The following is a 20,514-nucleotide window of genomic DNA, read 5'->3' as shown; positions in this document are numbered from 1 at the left end:
TTCTTATAGGGGATCTAACCAATGTGTTGGAGGTCTTCTTCTTCTCCTTCTTCTTCTCCTTCTCCTTCTTCTCCTTCTTCTCCTCCTTCTCCTTCTCCTTCTTCTCCTCCTTCTCCTTCTTCTCCTCCTTCTCCTTCTTCTCCTCCTTCTCTCCTTCTCCTTCTCCTCTCCCTCATTTTGTGGGTACCATTGCAGCACTCAGGCTGTCTGCTATCCCTCATTCTTGCTACATAACTGATTCATCTCCTTTTCCAATGATAACTTTCCTGAATAACACCTCTAGGTTATCATTGGAAATCTGCTGCAACCTATTTACATATATCATCCATCTTTCCATTACTTTTTGGGTTTATAGTTTTTATTCTTTGGAGACTGTGATCTTCCAAGATTTCTTAGGAGCACACAAGTGTTAAACAGCATACCCATCTTAGGGTTTTGGGTGTTTTTGTTAAAGAGGAGCTTGAGATCATTGAAAGCATTATGCAATTTCTCAATTCATTCATCTGCTCTTTTCCTCCTTTCCAGTTCTGGACTTAGGTTCATTTACAACATACATTCTAGGTATATGCATAGTGCAGGTTGTAGACATGCTCTCCTTCCTTTTGTATCTCCTTAACAAGGTGTGAACTCTCTTTGTCTTGGGTCCTGGGTATTCTGGACCAGACCAAGTATACTCAGAGATTATCTATACTGGAGACAACAGATTTTTGAAAACATTGAGAAATTGTTTCTTTAAAAATTTTGCTTTTTTACCTTTATGAATTTGACAAACATTAAAAGCACACATTTTAGGGACAGCTAGATGGCGCAGTGGATAGAGCACTGGTCCTGGAGTCAGGAGGACCTGAGTTCAAATCCTACCTCAGACACATAATATTTACTAGTTGTGTGACTCTGGGCAAGTCACTTAACCCTATTGCCTAGCCCCAACCCCCCCCCCCCAAATACACATTTTCATACACAAGGAAGAACAAAAAGGACAAATTGATAAATCTCATATACAGCTTAGGTTTTTAAAAAGCATGTAGGAAATTTAACACAGTAATTATAACACTGTCCCTTTATGAACTTCCTTCTGCTTTCTTCAGAGTATTTTAAAACATTTCATTGATATTCTTTTCTTCTTTTTCTGGCATCAGTGTCACCATCCATATCAAGTCCTCCCTTATAACAAATAAGCATAATCAAGTAAAGCAAACATTGTCCAAATTTGAAAATGTATGTTTCATTCTGTCCCTCTAGTCAGTTACTGCTCTGCCAAGGGGTGGGAAGCATGATTCATCAATCTTCTGGAGTTGTGTTTGGTCATTGCATTGATCATTGATCTAAAGTCTTTCAAAGTTAATTTTCCTTTACAATATTTTAATTGTACATACTGTTCTAGTTCTGCTCACTTCACTCTGAATCAGTTCATATAACTCTTCCCAGGTGTCTCTGAAACTATCTATTTTATTGTTTCTTACATATCAATAAGATTCCATTATATTCACATATTTCACAATTTATTCAGCCATTTTCCAATTGACAGGCATTGTTTCTGTTTTTGTCCTACAACAAAAAGTGATACTATAAACATTTATACATATGAATCTTCTCACTGAAGAATCGTTTTATAAGCTACATCAAGGAGGTGGAGATACGAAAAGGCTGGGGAAACAATTGCTGGTGAGATTACTACTAAAAAACAAGGTTAAGAAAACGCCAACTGCCAACCCATGAACCTTCTTTCTCATTTCATAAAGCCTTTATGAGATTACTCCATACAAGTATGGAGGGCATACTTGATGAAAATATGAGAAAGGAGCAGTTAATCTTTCACAGATGATTCTACTGTTAACATTTTGCTGTCTGAGAAAAGCCCATTTGTCTTTTTCCTTTTGTAATATGATTCAGCAAACACTAGGGGGAGCTGTGGGTATCAACCAACTTAAACTGTTCCTCTTGGTACGGATTTCAAAGATCTGGTTATTCATTATCCCTTAGCTCTGCTCCTGTATGGGTGGTGCCTTTATTGGCATCTACTGTCCAGTCTAGGAATGGGAATTTGTGGTTCCACCAATCCAGACACTTGGCTGTATTTGCCACCTTTACTTAGCCAGTTCCCATTTATCCCTTCCATTGTATGTGCCTCATTAATTCATCTCTCCTGAAATCCTTAATTAAAAAAATGTTTTATTAATGCCTTTTATTCTTATATGACAGTTGTTTCCAGATGTACTCCAAGTCAACTCCTACACCAAATTGAATCCTTCTTTGCAACAAAGCTAAACAGTTAAACAAAAATAATTGACAATGATCCAACTCAGCATATATAACATCCTGCCCCAGTAATACAAGCCTCTCTGCCAAAGGAGACAGGTCTGTTTTATGATCTGTTCTCTAGGAAGATCATTAATTTATAGGGCATTTAATAGGATTAGATAAAAGGTAATAAAAGTAAAAGCATTACTTGCATATAAGTTAGAATGTACATTCCATTTGGTCGCCTGCCCTCCCAAAGGCAGAAACTCTTTAGGAGCTGAAGAAGCCTTTGTCTCTTGTCTCTCTGCCCAGGGATGAGAGCTAACTTGGCAGTTTAGTTCTTTTAGTTACCTCAACTTGGGGTCCAGGCAAAGGTCATTTGCTCACAAATAGGGCTACACTGATCCATTTAGGAACATGGGGGGGCCTCTGGTGCTTCCTCATCCCAAAGGCTGCAAATGCTAGGTCAAGGGGTAAGACAGCCAGGCTTGGTTTTGTTTTTTCAGGATCCTCAGACCTTCAACTCCCTCTCTTGACTTGGATATTCTCCCTGTATCTTTGTCCTTTCACTGTCAAAAGTAGTGGCCCATTGGGTTCCTCCACAGGGGCCTTGCAAGCAGAGACCCTTCTAAGGCAAACAATATAAGTAGGTGGGGGAGAGGGAGGGTGGTAGTTGCTGTGTGCTCTATCAGTATTTTCCCTCTCCTTCATCTCTTTGAAAAAAGCCCATGCTCTGGGGATGTACCTTGTGTGCCTTCGTGTTTTGCAAATCTGTCAGCTGGGGTGCAATAAAAATCACTAACCCCACTACACTTCTGTTTCCTTAAATCTAGAATTTTGCAACTCAGTTAGCACGTCTAGGTGGAACAAAAAGATTCTGTTAAAAATGTGCTGCTTCTGTAATGGAAAACACTGTTGTTTTAATTTTTAATTTCTGTTTCTTACAGATGGGGAGATCACTTCTAAACCAATGGTACTTTTCCTGGGACCGTGGAGTGTTGGCAAGTCTACCATGATAAATTATCTCCTTGGGCTTGAAGACACTCGTTACCAGCTTTACACAGGTAACTGAGGTCTTGTCTTATGATGTGTTTATTAGTGGTTTGAAAATTTGTATTTTTTAATTAAAATTTTCTTAAGTATCTACTATATACAACAGACTGTGTTAGGCATAGAGGATTACTGGCATGTGTTTAGCATGGTTAAGGCAGAAAAGTTGACTCTGCAAAGGCTATTTGTTTGTATAATCAGCTTGGTTCCTGGAGCCCCCAAAAGGCTGGGTCTATTTGTTGGCCAAGCCAGACATGGCAGCCTTGCAGAGATTCTTAGAAAAGACCTGGAGGCAGGAAATATCTAACCTTCTACCAGTGCTGTTAATTAAAAGAAAAAAGTAAATGCCAAGGCTCTGCCATGACAAAAGAATCATTGACAACATTATCATTTTGAGTTGGCATTCCAATACATATATATCTGACTTAATGGACTAGTTGGACAGAAGTGTTGCCTGTCATTCACCCAGATGGACTTCTGGGAGGCATGTAGTCTGGTCTAGGTATGAAGGAGTGATGAGTGGAAGATGGTTTTCTAGATCTGGTACCTCCTATATGAAAATATATAGTAGGTTATATCATTGGGTTGTGAAATACTACATAGTTATTCAGAGATTTATAAATTTGGTGACCTGATGAACTGGTATGCTTCAACTCTTTTTTGATATATGAAATAGTTCATTATGTAAGCTAAAGTGGCCAATGTTGCCATGGGACATATTCTGTCAAAAAACAAACAAACAAAACGAACCTCAGTTTTAGAGATTTAACAGATCAGTCACCTGAACAGACTCCACCCATTACCACACTGCCATTAAGAATTATAGATGGTGAACATAGGCAGCCACAATAAAAAGACTGAAGTTTTGGGGAATCAAGTCCAGCCCTACAGATGGTGTACTTCCTGACACTGTCTTCATGTTGGCTTCCTGAGCTGGATTCTCTGACTCTGATCTCTACTCCAGCAATCTGTCTCCTAAACTCCTGACTTAGACCTTTGAGTCTTGGTGCTCTAAAACTCTCTTTCCACCAATTCCCACCTGCAGTACCATTCTGGCCTGGCTTTGGGATTTATGCTAAATTTCCTCCTAATTCAGACCTTACCTGACGCTAGTCAGGAATTGCCTTTTCTTTAAGGAGGTCAGTCAGGAAGCTGTTGTTACTAGATAAAGTGAGCAGTCAGGGGTCCAGGACCAGAGTGGTGACAAGCAGAATGTGGAAAATGAGAACATGAGAGACAGACATTGTGGCAGTAGGAATTACAGGCTAGTGACTTATCAAACACAGGAACACTTTTAATGGCAAATATGACCTTGGAATGCCTCCTGTAGTCACCTCCATACATATAGAGTCCACAACACCTGCCATCACTTCTTCTTTGTGGCACAGGCGCTGAGCCCACCACTTCTGAGTTCACAGTCCTCATGCACGGCCCTAAGCTGAAAACCATCGAGGGCATCGTCATGGCTGCTGACAGTGCTCGCTCCTTCTCGCCCCTTGAAAAGTTTGGCCAGAACTTCCTGGAGAAGCTGATTGGCATTGAGGTCCCTCACAAGCTTTTGGAGAGGGTCACTTTTGTGGACACACCGGGTATCATTGAAAATCGCAAGCAGCAAGAACGAGGTAATTTGGGGGCAGAGTGTGTGGGGAGAGAGAGAGTGGGAATACTACATCAAAGTATCACAGATGTCTAGCAGGAAGGGACCTTGGGGGGAGTGTGATCTAGTCATTTCATTTTACAAATGAGGAAACTGAGACCCAGAGAGGTCAACAGATTTGCCCAAGGTTAGGCAAAGATGGAGTGTCCCGATTCCAAGACCACTATGTCACACTGTCTCTCTGTGTCATCTGGTGAACCTCCTGGCAGTTGCTGAGCTGGAAGATTATGTGTGCCTCATCAGCCCAGACTATGAAGGGAGTGACCCTGCCCCTGCACTCCAGGGCTATGTTGGTTCCAAGGCAGTCTATGCTAGGCCTTAGTGCTGATCTGATATAAAGCAAACTCTAGAGATCCAGTCTGGAGTTAAGTTAGTTTTGACCTGGAGTAGTAATTGAGATGTCAGGGTTCTAAGAGTCTTGGATTGAAGCAGGCCATAGTTCCCTATTTAAATGCACTTATAGGATTATAGATTTAGAGATGGAAGGGACCTTCGATGTTATCTAGTATAAACCTTTCTTTTTATAGATGAGGAAGCTGAGGCCAAGAGAGGGCAAGTGACTTGTCCGTGGTCACATAGCTAGAAAATGTTAGAGGCAGGATTTGAACTTAGGTCCTCCTAACTCCAAGGCCAGCACTCTATCCACTATTCATGTGGCCTTCTCAACTTGGCCTTTGTCCAACCAGGGCCTGGAATTAAAGGGATTACTCAGGATGACACACTCTACTCCTTTCTTAACCCTCCCTTCTTCTCAATGGATTTACCTTGATACAAATGCTTGTGTATACTCCTGGAACTGAACTGACTTCTAGAGTGGAGTTGGGGAACAGAAGACTGGGCAAACACTAGGCTGATGGCATGGAAGTTCACTGTAGTGCCACCACAACTAGGGATCACAGGCAGGTGGAAAATGAGTTCCTGAAACTGGTACTTGTGGAAATAAGTGATTAGGTGATACACTTCACACTGCTGAGTATAACTCACCTACTTACGTGATGTAAGGATGCTGACATTGTACAGGTGAGAGGACAAAGTCATCTACTTTTAGGTCTTCTTTTCCAGGTCCCCAGCTCCTATCTCCCACATCAAAGTCATCGCCCATACTCTTTCCACCCTACTGCATGTTCAGAGGCCAGAAAGATCTTTGCTTAAAAATAATATTCACCTCCCAATAAATCTGTTTAATTTGTCAACCTGGAGGGACAGCTGAATTGAAGTTTTGGACACCCTTAACTCAGGATGAACACTCTATTAGAGACTTAGGCATTTGGTCAAAGTTAGAAGAGGTTCTTCTGGGCCTCACCCACTAGAGGGCAAAAGTTGATGGAATGAAAGAAGAAGCTAGAGATGCGTTTAGGTTGTTGCAAAATTGTTTAGAAACCTAAAGGATATTAAGTGCTCTCATTTCTACAGATCAGTATAATGGGGAGGTTCAAGGTACTAAGGAGAATGCTAGCTTGATCTCATCTTTTGCTTCTTTCTTCCAAAGGTTACCCTTTCAATGATGTGTGCCAGTGGTTCATTGACAGAGCTGATCTCATCTTTGTCGTCTTTGACCCAACCAAACTAGATGTGGGTCTGGAGCTGGAGATGCTCTTTCGCCAACTGAAAGGCCGTGAATCCCAAATAAGAATAATACTGAACAAAGCTGACAATCTGGCCACCCAGATGCTCATGCGGGTTTATGGTGCCCTCTTTTGGAGCTTGGCCCCTCTCATTAATGTCACAGAACCCCCAAGAGTTTATGTCAGCTCCTTTTGGCCCCAAGACTACAAGCCTGACACCCACCGGGATCTATTCCTCGAAGAAGAAATCTCCCTTTTGGAAGATCTGAACCAGGTGATTGAGAACAGGATGGAGAATAAAATTGCCTTCATCCGTCAGCATGCCATTCGGGTACGCATTCATGCTCTTTTGGTTGACCGCTATTTGCAGACTTACAAGGACAAAATGACCTTCTTTAGTGATGGAGAGTTGGTCTTCAAGGACATTGTGGAGGATCCAGATAAGTTCTACATCTTCAAGACCATTCTGGCAAAGACCAATGTCAGCAAGTTTGACCTCCCCAATCGTGAGGCCTATAAGGATTTCTTTGGCATCAATCCTATCTCCAGTTTCAAGCTGCTCTCTCAGCAGTGCTCCTATATGGGAGGGTGCTTTCTGGAGAAGATTGAACGGGCCATCACCCATGAGCTACCCAGTCTCTTGGGAAGCATTGGGTTGGGAAAGAATCCAGGTGCTCTCAACTGCGACAAAACAGGGTGTGGTGAAACCCCAAAGAACCGTTATAGGAAACCTTAATGCTGTGGAGTTTAACTGGTTCTTGTGTTTCTATTGGTGAATGAGCTTGTGTCTTATGTGTATGAGAAGCCCCGGTTTATTAACCCTTTGAGCCAAATTGGCAAGAGCTATTGTACAATGGAGGGCTTGGAGTTAATGGAGGCCAATTGTGGGGGAATGTGCAAGGGCCTAGTAAAGAGAATGGAAACTGTGAATTATAGACCTTTTTGTATTTGCTATTTCAATTAGGAGGCCCCATTTTCCCTATGAGCAAACCAGAAAATTGTGAAGTAGGGTATAGTTGCTTTGTCTTGGCACTGACTTGGAGGGTCAGAGGACAGTTGGCATACACTGAAAAAAAGTTGGGATTAAAATACAATAGAAATAATTAAGATTCCTTTTCCTGAAAAACTGGGGAGAGTGAGGATAGGGGCTAGAGAAGGGAATCCATGACCAGAAACCTTCCCCCCAAGCCAACCCCAGGAATTGGCTTGAAGGTCAAATACTGTTTTTTTTTCCTCTATCCTGACCTTTTCATCATCAGTCTTAAAATTCAGAAGGAACATCACCTTTTTTTTTTTTTCTGGAATCAGGAAGTATAGATACCTGGTGACCAACTTTTGAGTTGGCTGTGGGCAGGAGGAGGACATTTAGGGTCTGCCCCCTTAAAGAGTTTGAATACAAGGATTGATTCCATGTTCAAACTCACTTCCAGAACCTGTTATCTCTTCCTCTGGGCCCTTCATTCACAGATTCTTTGGGTACCTCATGAGGGAATAGGAGTTCCCTAGGATAGCTGAGGATTAGATCATCCCTTCCTCAGGGACAAACTGCTTCTCAATATAGCTCACTGCCCAGGCCCACTGTGAAACCTAGTTTTTCTATCATGCTAAAGGAGAGAATAGGCATTCAGTGTATGCGAGTAGTTTGCTTCATGTCATTCTTGGACTAGCAGTCAAGCAAAGGCATGAATAGAGCTCAGAGGGTTAATAGGTTTGCAGTGTGTCCTTGTCTGTTGCATGTTTTGGAAGAGACAGCTAACTGAGGCCCATAGGCCTCCAAGAGGATGGCAGGGGTCATGCTCCTTCTCCATTAAGGACTTTTCTTGAATTGTGTCTTGTAAGTTTTGGAGGAGACAAACTCCATGCTCTATCTGTGGGGGCTGTTGGGGGAAGAGTGATGTCTTCTGTGTAGTAGTTTCTCTGTCTTTATTTTGTCCTGCCCTCCACACCCCTCCCTCCCCCGCCCATATACCAACATCCCAAATTAGGAATGATTTCCTTTGACTTAGAAAGCACTCAAAGTCAGAACCAATACCAGCTCTTCATTCAATAGCAGCTTCATGCTGATGTCCAGTTACAGCTAGCATATGACAGTGCATGTGGGAAAGCCATGGGCTATGGATAGAAATGTGTGTATAAATCTCTGTGTGCATGTGTGTGTGTGTGTGTGTGTGTGTGATGATGGACATAATCATATAGTAGAGGATGTATAGACAGACATTTTTTGTTGAGAAAATACTGCTTGGTTGATTGGCCGAGGTAGAGAGGAGGGCCAGCTCTCAGAGCAGAAGAAAGAAGCCCTTAGGTAAGATAATATTTAGGGTGGTAAGAGATGCATGGAAATGCTGGGGACCTGTCATGTGGACCATCCTGCAAAAACAATGGGCCAGCCCTGATACTGGGGCAGATAATGAGGTTTTCCCTGCCTCCAAACCAGAGTTCACCTACACCAGAGGGAAGAGGAGGGGAAAAAAACTACCCTGGGCCAGAAAGAAAAGGCAGACAAGGTGAGACAATGGAACAGTAGCTCTAGAGCCAGATAAACTGCCTCAGATGGTGACCACCTGTGTGACCTTGAGCAAGTAATTTAACTTCCCCGGGTCTCAGCTTCTTTAGCTGGAAAATTTGGGTGTTGGAGTGGACAGCCTCTGAGGTCCCTTTTAGCTCTAGATCTGTGATCTGTGAGACCAGACAAGTAGTCTGGTTGGGAGAACAGCCACTGTGGGACTGGCCCACTCTCAAAGGGGTATCTCAGAAGTGGCTATTGCTTTTGGCTTTTCCAGGGCTGGTGTGGGGTATGGGCGTAGTGGTATGGCAAGGAGGTTGAAACTATTCCAAAGAAAATAATAAATTTCTTAAATCCCTATGAACTTGGTTCTACACAATTCCCCAGAAGCCATCTGGTCAGCCTACCTGGAGGTAGGGTTGGAATTAAGGGCAAGAGCTAAGAGACAGAGGGAGAAGTGCAGGGAAAATGCCTGGTAGAGGGCAGACCAGAAAGGAGGTCCCTGCTCAGCCCAAAATGGATACAGCCAGCCACAAAAAGCAGACAGGCCAACATCTAGGGCTATCTAGAGGGCCTACTTAATGAAAAGATACAAGGTGACTCAGGACAAAGAGTTTGCCCTAGATTTTCTTTTAATACTTCTTTATTCTTACCTCCTCCTTCCTCAGTGAGCCCTTTTCCTTTCTAATGTTCACAGGAAACTTCCCAGTGTAACAGTTTTACTCACTGTAGAAGCTGAAGCAAAAAAAAATATGACAGAACTGTCTAGGTCTAGTCATAGATGTGGATGTCACTGTTGCTCTTTTTTTTTTTTTGTAGAATAAGGCTACTAATAAATTCCTATACTATTTATATTTCCAAGGGCTATATGATCAATATGTTTTTATGTCTTTCTCCCTGCCCTACCTCCTGCCTTTTATTTTTCCTTTATTCTACTCTTTCCTGTTTTTTTTCCTCTTTCTTTATTTGTGTTCTGTCACTCTCCTATCAGGGCATTTAATCAGTCACTACATATTTATGGAGTACTTACTGGATATCTGGTATTCTGCTAGGCCCTGGGGAGTGGGAGAAGGCTGGGCTTTGAGCAAAGTTTTAATTCTCCTTTGGATATTGGGGTATAGAGAAATCTACTAGTACCTCCTGATACCCAGTTTCTATCCAAATCTTGTCCTTTTGCAATGCTCATTCAATTCAATCTCACATAACACACATTCATTAAGCAACTACTATGCATCATAAGACACCTCTTCCTCTCTATCACATGGGTTGTTGGTAGGACACAGAATCACATAGTTCTTAGATCATCTACAAAAATTTATTTATCTATTTCATTTGATATATGATTTTCATCTAAAGACCAGCCAGTTGACATGTTACTAGAGGAATTGAACAAAATGGAAGAATAAGAGAGAGCCCTCCAGCTCACTGGGTGAATCCTCTGAGGGGGATTTATAGAAAGACAGTGATGGGAACTGTACAGGATGAGAAGGTGTGGAGAGGCTGTGATTTGCACCCACCATTCTTCACGTAGATGAAGTGTTTGGGAGACATAGCTAGATACTGTTCTGTTGATTACATTCAGGAAAAAGCTTTAGCTTAGCATCTTGTATCTTCTGATGACAGTTCAGGAGGGCTATTCATTTTCTTTTGAAAAAGGTGGTCTGGTCTGTTTATTCCTGGTTGCTTGGGTAGAAACATCAGTGGCTAGGCCTAGCTCTCAGCAGAATAGTGAATTCAGCAGTCTGTATTTAGGAAACTTCCCTGTCCTCTCCTCTCCACCCCCCACTCCACCTTGTCCCCTCTCTGTTCTACCTTATCAGATGCCTATTCTGTATGACAATTCTCCTGGCCTTACTTCCTGCTAGCTAATTCTTACTAGATTGTTAGCTGATATTTTTTAGGTGTTCCACTTCCTTGGGATATTTGCATTTTAGTAGCTTGAAAAAGCTTTCCAGACCAAAAGGAATTAATTTCTAATGGTGGAATTTTAGGCACTGTGACAGTTTGGGGAAGAGACTTCTGGGAAGAGAGCCCGCCCCAAATACCTCAAATCATACCTACTAGGCAGTTACCCACTCTTCCTTTGCCTAAGGTAAGCCCTTCTAGTGGTAACTGTGTGCAGCTGAGTTAGAAGTTCCTGCCTATGGTGGTAATATGCAAGGACATCATTTCCCATTGACTGCCTCAGGAGGTAACTATCCTAAGCCATACTATGAAGAGTCTGGCTTAACTATTGTATTTGGCTTTAAAGAATTAGCTGTTGATCCACAGTCCTAAATTCCTTTGTCAGTGGCATTTGGGCAAGAATCCTATTTTGCTCCATCCCAAGAGAGATACCCAGAAAGCTGTAGAGGAAAGAACATTGGATTTGAAGTCAAAGGACTTGAGTTCAAATCCTGGCTCTGCAACTTGCTCTTTGTGTAACCTTGGGCAAGTCACTTTACCTTTAGGGGACTCAGTTTCTTCATCTATAGAATGAGGGGGTGGATAAGACAGTCTCTAAGATCCTTTTCAGCTTTAAATCCTATGATCCATGATGGACTGGGGTAAAGTCATAGTATTTTACAGATATTGTGTATGACAGCCACTTAAATAAAATTACTTATTTGGCAAACCCACTTGTATCATGTGTCTATCTTTCCAGAAAACAGGATCAACATATAAAAAATGCATGTGACCTATGTGGTAATCTTTGGGACTACTAGAAGGAAGGTCTCTGCTTATCTCCTCCTTCCCTCCCTCCTCCCCTGACCAGAAAGCTTCCTTCTTACTCCCTGAAAGAAGCTGAGAGTGTTTAAGTGACATGCCCCAATTTAGAAGAAGAACTGGGATGAGGACCCAGGTTTCCTAATTTCCAGGTAATAAATAGCTCATTGCATCGCACAAGCTACCTCTGGTTCAGCCTACAGTATCATTCCACTAGGTTGTGTCTGTGATCTTTTTTTTAAAAGACAAATCCTCTTTAGGAAGGGAATTGTAGACCCTTTCCTAAGAATGTGTTTTGATAGGAAAAGAATAGGAGAACACTAAAAGCCATGGTAGAGAGCATAGAAGGCCAATGAAATGGGACTAGAACAGAAACAGGATTATCAGGAGCTACAGATAACTTTCTCAGGGCTTCCCAGTCCTCCTTGGTGCTGCAGGTAAGAAGGCCACATCTAAGCTGCTGTAACTCAGGAAGGAAGGAAAATTGCATTTTTGTGGATTTTTCTGGTTCTTGTAGGCCCTATTCTAGGCCTGGGGGAGGAAAGCAAATAGCCCAGTAACAATTGCAATTGCTATGCATCAAGTGATTTAAAATTTGCAAAATATGCTGCATATCTTATATCATTTGACCCTCATAACACCCTTATGATGTAGGCACTAGAGGTATTACAATCCCCATTTTACATTTGAAGAAACTAAGGCACAAAACATTTAGTATTTGCCCATGACCACACAGCCAGTAAGTATCCAAGGCAGGAAATGGGCCCAGGTTTTCTTAACTCCAAGACCCACCTATATCCACAATGCCACATTGCCTTTATTAATTGCCTGTTTGCTCAGGGAATGGATCAGTTTGAATTTCATGCTACTCCTTCTAGTTTTGCTCTTCCCACATGCCTAGGAGTGATTCTCAAACTATCTTGGCAGAGTTAATACCCCCACTTTTGACTTAGTCCAATTTTTTCTACACTACTCTACCAAGTAACAAAGTCTTCCCATATGAAGAGACAGAAGATATGATACTAGAGAGTCCTGGATTTGGAGTGTGAGAATCTGTGCTGAATTTTGGCTGTGTTTCCTATTAGCTATGAGACATTGAGCACATTTATGCTCCCTGGGCCTCAGTTTCTGTTGGACTCTTTGTCTTTGGTCCTTCTCAACTCTAAAATTCTATAAACAATGAAGTTGGTGTCAATTTTATTAACTATCTATCATAAGTTGTGCCAGACTTTGCCATTTTGTGAATACCTGCAGCCTCATGAGCAGTGTCAGCAACTGCTCACTTCCCTCAGTCTCATCCTTCTTAGACCAGACTAAGGAACAGGGAACGACCTTCAACATAATCCTCCTCTCCGTTTGTTCAATAACAAGTAAAGAAGCTGGAAAAGCCATTCTTCTAAGTGGAAAAAGCAAAATCTGATTAAATTCTGTTCTTAGCTAGAGAAAGTGCAAGGCAGGCACAGCTGGGGGGTATCTGTAGGGATGATGTAGGTCTACGCATGTGTGATGCTGTGTATGCATTATGAGTGAGAACGCATGTACCAGTGGTGGTTACATGTGTGTGTTTCTGTGGCAGTGAGCAATGGGTATATGTGAGGGATGTGTAGGAGGGCAAGATGGGATGTAGCTATCTCTGTGGTGATTGGGAGAATTGGTGTATGCGTGGGATTAGAGGAATGGAAAATATGCATGCGTAAGTGATACCATTTTGGTGGGGGCAGGTCTGATGTGCCCTAAGGCCTATGCCAACACCAGGGCCTTCATTCAGGAAGTATTTGTCAATAGTTTGGACATGAAGCTCATCCTGCCAAGGTAAAGACCATAAAAAGCCCTGATCTCCTGAGGATATTTTTGTTATTGTTAGTTGTGTCCACCTCTCCATGACCCTGTTTGGCATCTTCTTGGCAGAGATACAGGAGTGCTTTGCCATTTCCTTCTCCAGCTCATTTCCAGATGAAGAACTTAGGCAAATAGGGTGAAGTGACTTGTCCAGGGTCACACAGCTAGGAAGTGTCTGAAGATGAGTCTTCCTGATTCCAGACCTGGTACTCTATCCACTATACCACCTAGCTGAGGATGTTTTATTTAAACACAAATCTGTCACTCAGTAAATATTTGTTTAGGGCTGTGCCTCTGAGGAGTGGGGCTGGTAATGTATATTTTTTCTTTTTTAAAAATTATTATCAATTTATTTTGAATGATCAACAATCACTTCCATAAGCTTTTGAGTTTTAAATTTTTCTCCCCCTCTCCCCCTACTCCATCCCCAAGACAGCATGCAGTCTGATATGGGCTATACATATACATTCCCGTTAAGCATATTTTCACATTAGTGATGTTGTAAGGAAGAATAAGAACCAATAGGATGAACCACCAGAAAGAGGAAACAAAACACAACAGAAGAAAAAAAATAGCAAATAGTATGCTTCGATCTGCATTCAAATCCATAGTTCTTTCTTTGGATGTAGATAGCATTTTCCATCATGAGGCCTTTGGAGATGTCTTAGATCCTTGTGTTGGTGAAAAGGGTTAAGTCTATCAAAGTTAATCATCCCATAATGTGGCTGTTACTGTGTACAATGTTCACCTGGTTCTGCTCATTTCACTCAGCATCAGTCCATACAAGTCTTTCCAGGTTTTTCTGAAGTCTGCCTGCTCATCATTTCTTATAGCACAATAGTATTCCATTACATTCATATGCCACAACTTGTTCAGCCAATTGATGGGCAGCCTCTCAGTTTCTAATCCTTTGCCTGGTAATATATTTTTTAAAAAAGATCTTTATATAGCAATTAGAAGGCCTAGAAGAGCAAACAAAATATGTACCTGGAAAAATGTTGAGAAGGTGGGGGTGTAGAAAAGGTTGGAGTGGAAATAGGTTTTTTCCTAGAGCTTCCTCCTGCCCCCAAATTTTGGAAAGATGGAAACCATTTGGAATTTTTGTTAGCATGATAAATAAAATACTTAAAATACCATATCTATATACTGCTATCTGTCTTTTCCTCTCCACAAAAGATTTCTAAAATCTATTCCTTTGGAAGAGTTGTATGTAAAACCATCCATAGTATTTTTCCTGCATTGTACACCAGTAGTGTAGGAATTTGCTTCAGCCAAGGCAGAGCCTCAGCTTTCAGAAGTCCAGGAAAATGGCAAAACAAAGCAATAAAGGAAGTAAAAGTTGCTTTTGGCAACAATTCATGATACAAAGTCCCATGTGACCAAAGGTCTATTTAACAGGTTGGGGTGGTGGTAGCCCGAGGGTATATGTGAATATTCAAGTCCCCAGGGCAGTAGACATCACCTAGAAGTTCTTTGCCCCAGACCCTAGGGTTTCACTTTTAAAAAAAATTTTTTTTCCATATGCTTTTGAGTTGAAAATTTTTCTCCCTTTTCCTCCCCCCCCAAGACGTCGCACAATCTGATAAAGGCTTTACATTTACATACCCATTAAACATATTTTTACATTAGTGAAGTTGTAAGTAAAAATTAAAACCAATAGGAGGAACCATCAGAAAGACGAAACAAAACTCAACAGAAGGTAAAAATAAGTGATAGCGATTCGACTTCCATAGTTCTTTCTTTAGATGTGGACAGCGTTTTCCATCCCGAGACCTCTGGAGATGTCTTAGATCCTCGTAATGCTGAGAAGGGTTCAGTTTAACAATCTTAGTCATTGCATAATGTGGCTGTTATTGTGTACAAAGTCCTCTTGGTTCTGCTCACTTCACTCAGCATCAGACCATATAAGTCTTTCCAGGTTTTTCTGAAGTCAGCCTGTTCATCATTTCTTATAGCACAATAGTATTCCATTACATTCATATACCACAACTTGCTCAGCCATTCCCCAATTGATGGGCATCCTCTCAATTTCCAATTCTTTGCCACCACAAAAAGAGCTGCTATGAATATTTTTGTACATGTGGGTCCTTTTCCCATTCATTTGATCTCTTTGGGATATAGCCCTAGAAGTGCTATTGCTGGATCAAAGGGTATGCACATTTTTGTAGCCCTTTGGGCATAGTTCCAAATCGTTCTCCAGAATGGTTGGATCATTTCACAACTCCACCACCAATGTATTAGCGTTCCAATTTTCCCACATCCTCTCCAACATTTATCATTTTCCTTTTTTTGTCATGTTGCCAATCTGATAGGTGTGATGTGGTACCTCAGAGTTGTTTTGATTTGCATTTCTCTAATCAATAACGATTTAGAGCATTTTTTCATATAACTATAGATGGCTTTAATTTCTTCATCTGAGAACTCTGTTCATATCCTTTGACCATTTATCAATTGGGGAATGGCTTGTGTTCTTATAAATTTGTCTTAATTCTCTATAAATTTTAGAAATGAGGCCTTTATCAGAGAGACTGGTTGTAAAAATTCTTTCCCAATTTTCTACCTTCCTTCTAATCTTAGTTGCATTGGCTTTGTTTGTGCAAAAACTTTTCAATTTAATGTAATCAAAATTATCCATTTTGCTTTTCATAATGTTCTGTATCTCCTGTTTGGTCATGAATTCTTCTGTTCTCCATAGATCTGATAGGTAAACTATTCCTTGTTCTCCCAGTTTGCTTATGGTATCAGCCTTTATATCTAAGTCCTGAACCCATTTTGACTTTATTTTGGTATATGGTGTGAGATTTGGGTCTATGCAGTTTTCCCAGCAATTTTTTTCAAAGAGTAGGTTCTTCTCCCAGAAGCTGGGGTCTTTAGGTTTATCAAATAATAGATTACTATAGTCATTGACTACTGTGTCTTGCGTATTTAACCTATTCCACTGATCCATAGGGTTTCACTTTTCACTACTTTCTACACTTCCTGGATCTCTGAACTCCAACTCACTGAACTGAGCCTTCCTCAATCTTCTTGTTCCCTGGTCCTGCTTGACTTCCTCAATTAACAGATGTGTCAGTTCCAACTGCTAATTATCTGTCCTCCTTTGTCATCTTCTGCTACATTTACCCAGGTGCCTTGGCACCAGCAACCATGTTATTTCATTTCTTCTTCATCCCCCATATATTTGAGACTCCCAAGAGTGAGATTTTTAGTCTCTTGTAAAGAAAGGAAAAAGAAGGTAGATACATTCAGAAATAATATATCAGAAAACAAGATAATTAAAGGTTTTTTTTCCTAAAAGAAGAATATCTAGTCCTATACTGGATGGCATCTACATATTCTAGCTATTATGCTTAGCTACAGTTCCCTGGACCTTGGTTGGTTTATGAAACTTTTCATTCCTGGAGCACCATGCCACAGTGGTGCCACACCACTTCACCCTGGCCCCAACAGAAAGTGGCCCCTTGGGTTCCAGAAGTTTCTCATTCTAACTTGGGATTTGTTCACCTGGGCAAACTCTGGATTGAGCTTATTTGTTGATGTAAGAGAAAGACAAGGAAATACAAGTTACTAGAGACTGTGTTCCCAGAACCTAAAAAATGGAAGGCACCAAGAGAGGTGATGTACTAAATATACTGCATGAAACACATGTTTTTTGATATGGCCAATATAGGAATTTGTTTTGCATAACTATGCATATTTGCAACAAGAGTTTTTTTTTTTTTAGGAGGGGTGTCATGGAGATGGTATTAGAGGGGCAGCTGGGGGGAGGTCGGATTCTTGTTAATTGGAAACAATTTAAAAAAAAGGAAGACACCACCATTCCAACAGCACCCAAAGACCACTCCAAGGTTCTTCCATTTTCTGCCTTCCACCCCCATCTCCTTGTCTGAAAATGTTCTTTGTATCATCTGCTTGGTACAATGGAGATCTTAGCTTTGTTTTTTCCTTCCTTCCTTCCTTCCTTCCTTCCTTCCTTCCTTCCTTCCTTCCTTCCTTCCTTCCTTCCTTCCTTCCTTCCTTCTTCCTCTCTCTCTCTCTCTCTCTCTCTCTCTCTCTCTCTCTCTCTCTCTCTCTCTCTCTTTCTTTCTTTCTTTCTTTCTTTCTTTCTTTCTTTCTTTCTTTCTTTCTGTTTCTGCTCACTGCATAAACTCCCAAGAACCCAGCTGTGCTCAATTCCTTAAGTTCATCTGTGGCTTCATTTATAACAAAAATTGAGAACATTTTGGAAGAGATTCAATTAGTAAACTTGGGATTATTGTCTAAATAAACTGTACTTTCAAATTTAATACATAAACATGATCATTTTATGAGCAAACTAAATTATTTATTCAATATAATCCAACAAATATTTCTTAGGCAGATATTATTTTTGAAGCACTATACCAGTTCTTGGAAACAAAAAAAACCAAAACCCTCAAAGAGCTTATCATCTAATTACAAGGATAAAGTAGGTAACATAAATAGATATGCATATGTATGCATACAAAATAGAATGTAATAAAGGCAAAGGAGAGATTTAGGCAAGTCGCTTAACCCTGTTTGCCTCAGTTTCCTCATCTGTAAAATGAGCCAGAGAAGGGCATGGCAGACCACTTCAGTATCTCTGCCAAGAAAACCCCAGACAGGGTCACAAAGAGTAAGACACAACTGCGAAATGACTGTATAGATAGAGAAAAGAATAAGAAATCCAATGGATATAGCAGGGGACATCAGCGCAGAACCAGATATCTGAATAAGGATATTGGAGTCAGAGAGCAAGCCATGTTATTTAGAACTTTAATTTGGCTTTAATTTGCCAGGCATTTATTTAACACTCTATGCCAGGCGCTGTGCTGGTCATTGGAGATAAACAGACAAAATCACAACAGTCCGTGCCTTCAAGTTGCTGACATTCTCCCATAGCAGGAAACAGTATGGTATGACAGGTCAGGTAATAAACAATCGGGTTATTAAAGGGCACTTAATGCCAATCTAAAGTATCTGGAAGGAAGGAAACAAGGAACTATTATAAGTTCTTGAACAAAGGGAGTAACATCCCTAGAATTTTGTAGTTGAAGAAGGAGGGAGGAACGAGCATTTATAAATTGCTCATTATGTTTTAGGCAATATACTAAGTGTTTTAACAGCACTGTGAGGTAGGTGTTATTATTATCTTTATTTTACACTTGAGGAAACTGAGGCAGACATTAGTGAAGTGACTTGCCCAGGGTCACACAGCTGCTAAGGTCTGAGGCTGAATTTCAACTCAAATCTTTCTCAATTCAGGCCCAGCACTCTATCCACAGAACCACTTGGGTCCCTAAGCACCTTAGACGCTGTTTAGCCCAACTCCCTCATTTGTTGCTGTTTAGTTGTTCCTGACTCTTTGTGACCCTGTGAACCATACCGTCTGTGGGGTTTTCCTGGCAAATATGCTGGAATGGTTTGCCATTTTCTTCTCCAGTGGATTAAGGCAAACAGAGGTTAAATGACTTGCCCAAGGTCATACAACTGTAAGTGTCTGAGGCAGGATTTGAACTCAAGTCTTCCTGACTCCAGGCCTAGCACTCTGTCTACTGAACCATCTAGTTGCCCCATACAAGGCTTACAGAGGTAATTATGAAAGTGGTCCTGTAGGAAAATCAATGTGTGTTAACAGTGTGTGTTAGAGCAGGGAGGGGCTAGAAGGCAAAAAAGATCAATAAGAGAGTCTTGTGGGGGGAGCCCTACATATCAGCCTTTAGCTTTTGACCTGGATTGGCTATAGATGTGGTCTATATTATATTCTGTTCCTCCCTCGATGTGTGGCTCTCAAATTATTCAACATCATCTTTGCTCAGCCTGTGACTAGAGACTGACCGCAGAGTATTGTAAAGAGGGTGAGGGATCCCAGGGACACCACAGAGCAGTCTTTACCTTTTTTGTGTCCTGGATCCCTTTGGCAGTCTGTTGAAGCCTATAGACCCCCTTCTCAGAATTATGTTTTATATATGTAAAGTTCATAAGAAAGTATGTAGAACCTCAAAGGAAACTAATTATATTGAAATACAGTAATCAAAATACAAAAAAAGGAGAGGCAGCTAGGTGGCTTGGTGAATGGGGTGCCTGGACTGGAGTCAGAAAGACCTGAGTTAAAATCTGGCCTCTGAGACTTACTGTGTGACCCTGGGCAAGTCACTTAACCCTGTTTGCCTCAGTTTCTTCATCTGTAAAATGAGCTAAAGAAGGAAATGGTAAACCACTCCAGTATCTTTGCCAAAGAAAACCCCAAATGGGGTCATGAAGAGTTGGACAAGACTGAAAACCACTAAACAACAATAACAATTAAAATATTAAAATGTCAAGTTCATAGACCCCAGGCTACAAACCCTTGTGGTCTAGACTGTCTGGTGTTGACTGGTCCTACAACCAAGCTAGGATGAACTCTGAGAGTTCCTCCCATGGACACCAGCCAGCATCTAGCAGCTAATTCTGTGAAGGATCCGTTCTGTGTCAGTGATGAGGGCCTGGCCTGGGCTGAGGCAGTTTAGGGAGAAAAAGAAAGGCACTGAGAGTCAGAAGAAGGGTGTGAGACAGAAAGGAACGAAGGAGGGAAGAAAGAAGGAAAGTCAGGGAAATAGGAGCAACCACTGACTGAAGTAGAAGGTGCCTGTCTGCCACAGTTGCCTGTGAGAAGCCCCAGTCCTGGGACAGACTGCAAACAATATTGTACAGGGATTGATCAGGATTAAGTGCACAGTCTTCACAGCACCCCAGATTTTGAGTTAAAAAGGACTGTAGCTAAATTGTGAAGTGCTCTACACCAAGTTATCTCATTTGATCATCATAACTCCTCTGTGAAGTAGGGGCTACTATTATCTCCATTTTACAGATGAGGAAACTGAGGCTAAAAGAGTTTAAGCGACTTAACCTCTAGTTAAGTGTAAGGGTCACATAGCTACTGAGTGCCTAAGAAAGGATCTGAACTCAGATCT

At 41.3% G+C, this 20,514-nt stretch overlaps 1 protein-coding gene across 3 annotated transcripts in view; it reads left to right on the top strand.

Annotated features, from left to right (window-relative positions):
* The window catches only part of SRL (sarcalumenin), a 67,236-nt gene extending 55,606 nt beyond the window's left edge, over positions 1–11,630 (top strand). For all 3 annotated transcript variants that reach the window (XM_020995654.2, XM_020995653.2, XM_020995652.2), the window contains exons 4-6: positions 3,189–3,305; positions 4,680–4,913; positions 6,438–11,630. In XM_020995654.2, coding sequence (XP_020851313.1) covers positions 3,189–3,305; positions 4,680–4,913; positions 6,438–7,249 — 1,163 coding nt within the window. In that variant the 3' untranslated portion in view covers positions 7,250–11,630. The remainder of the gene's footprint in view (positions 1–3,188; positions 3,306–4,679; positions 4,914–6,437) is intronic.
* The last annotated feature ends 8,884 nt before the right edge of the window (positions 11,631–20,514 follow it).

Source organism: Phascolarctos cinereus, unplaced genomic scaffold (genome assembly GCF_003287225.1).
Source record: "Phascolarctos cinereus isolate Bilbo 61053 unplaced genomic scaffold, phaCin_HiC Scaffold_4;HRSCAF=312, whole genome shotgun sequence".
In the NCBI taxonomy this organism is placed as follows: domain Eukaryota; kingdom Metazoa; phylum Chordata; class Mammalia; order Diprotodontia; family Phascolarctidae; genus Phascolarctos; species Phascolarctos cinereus.
Note: the sequence above shows the minus strand (reverse complement) of the source record. Positions and strands in the feature narration are given on the sequence as shown.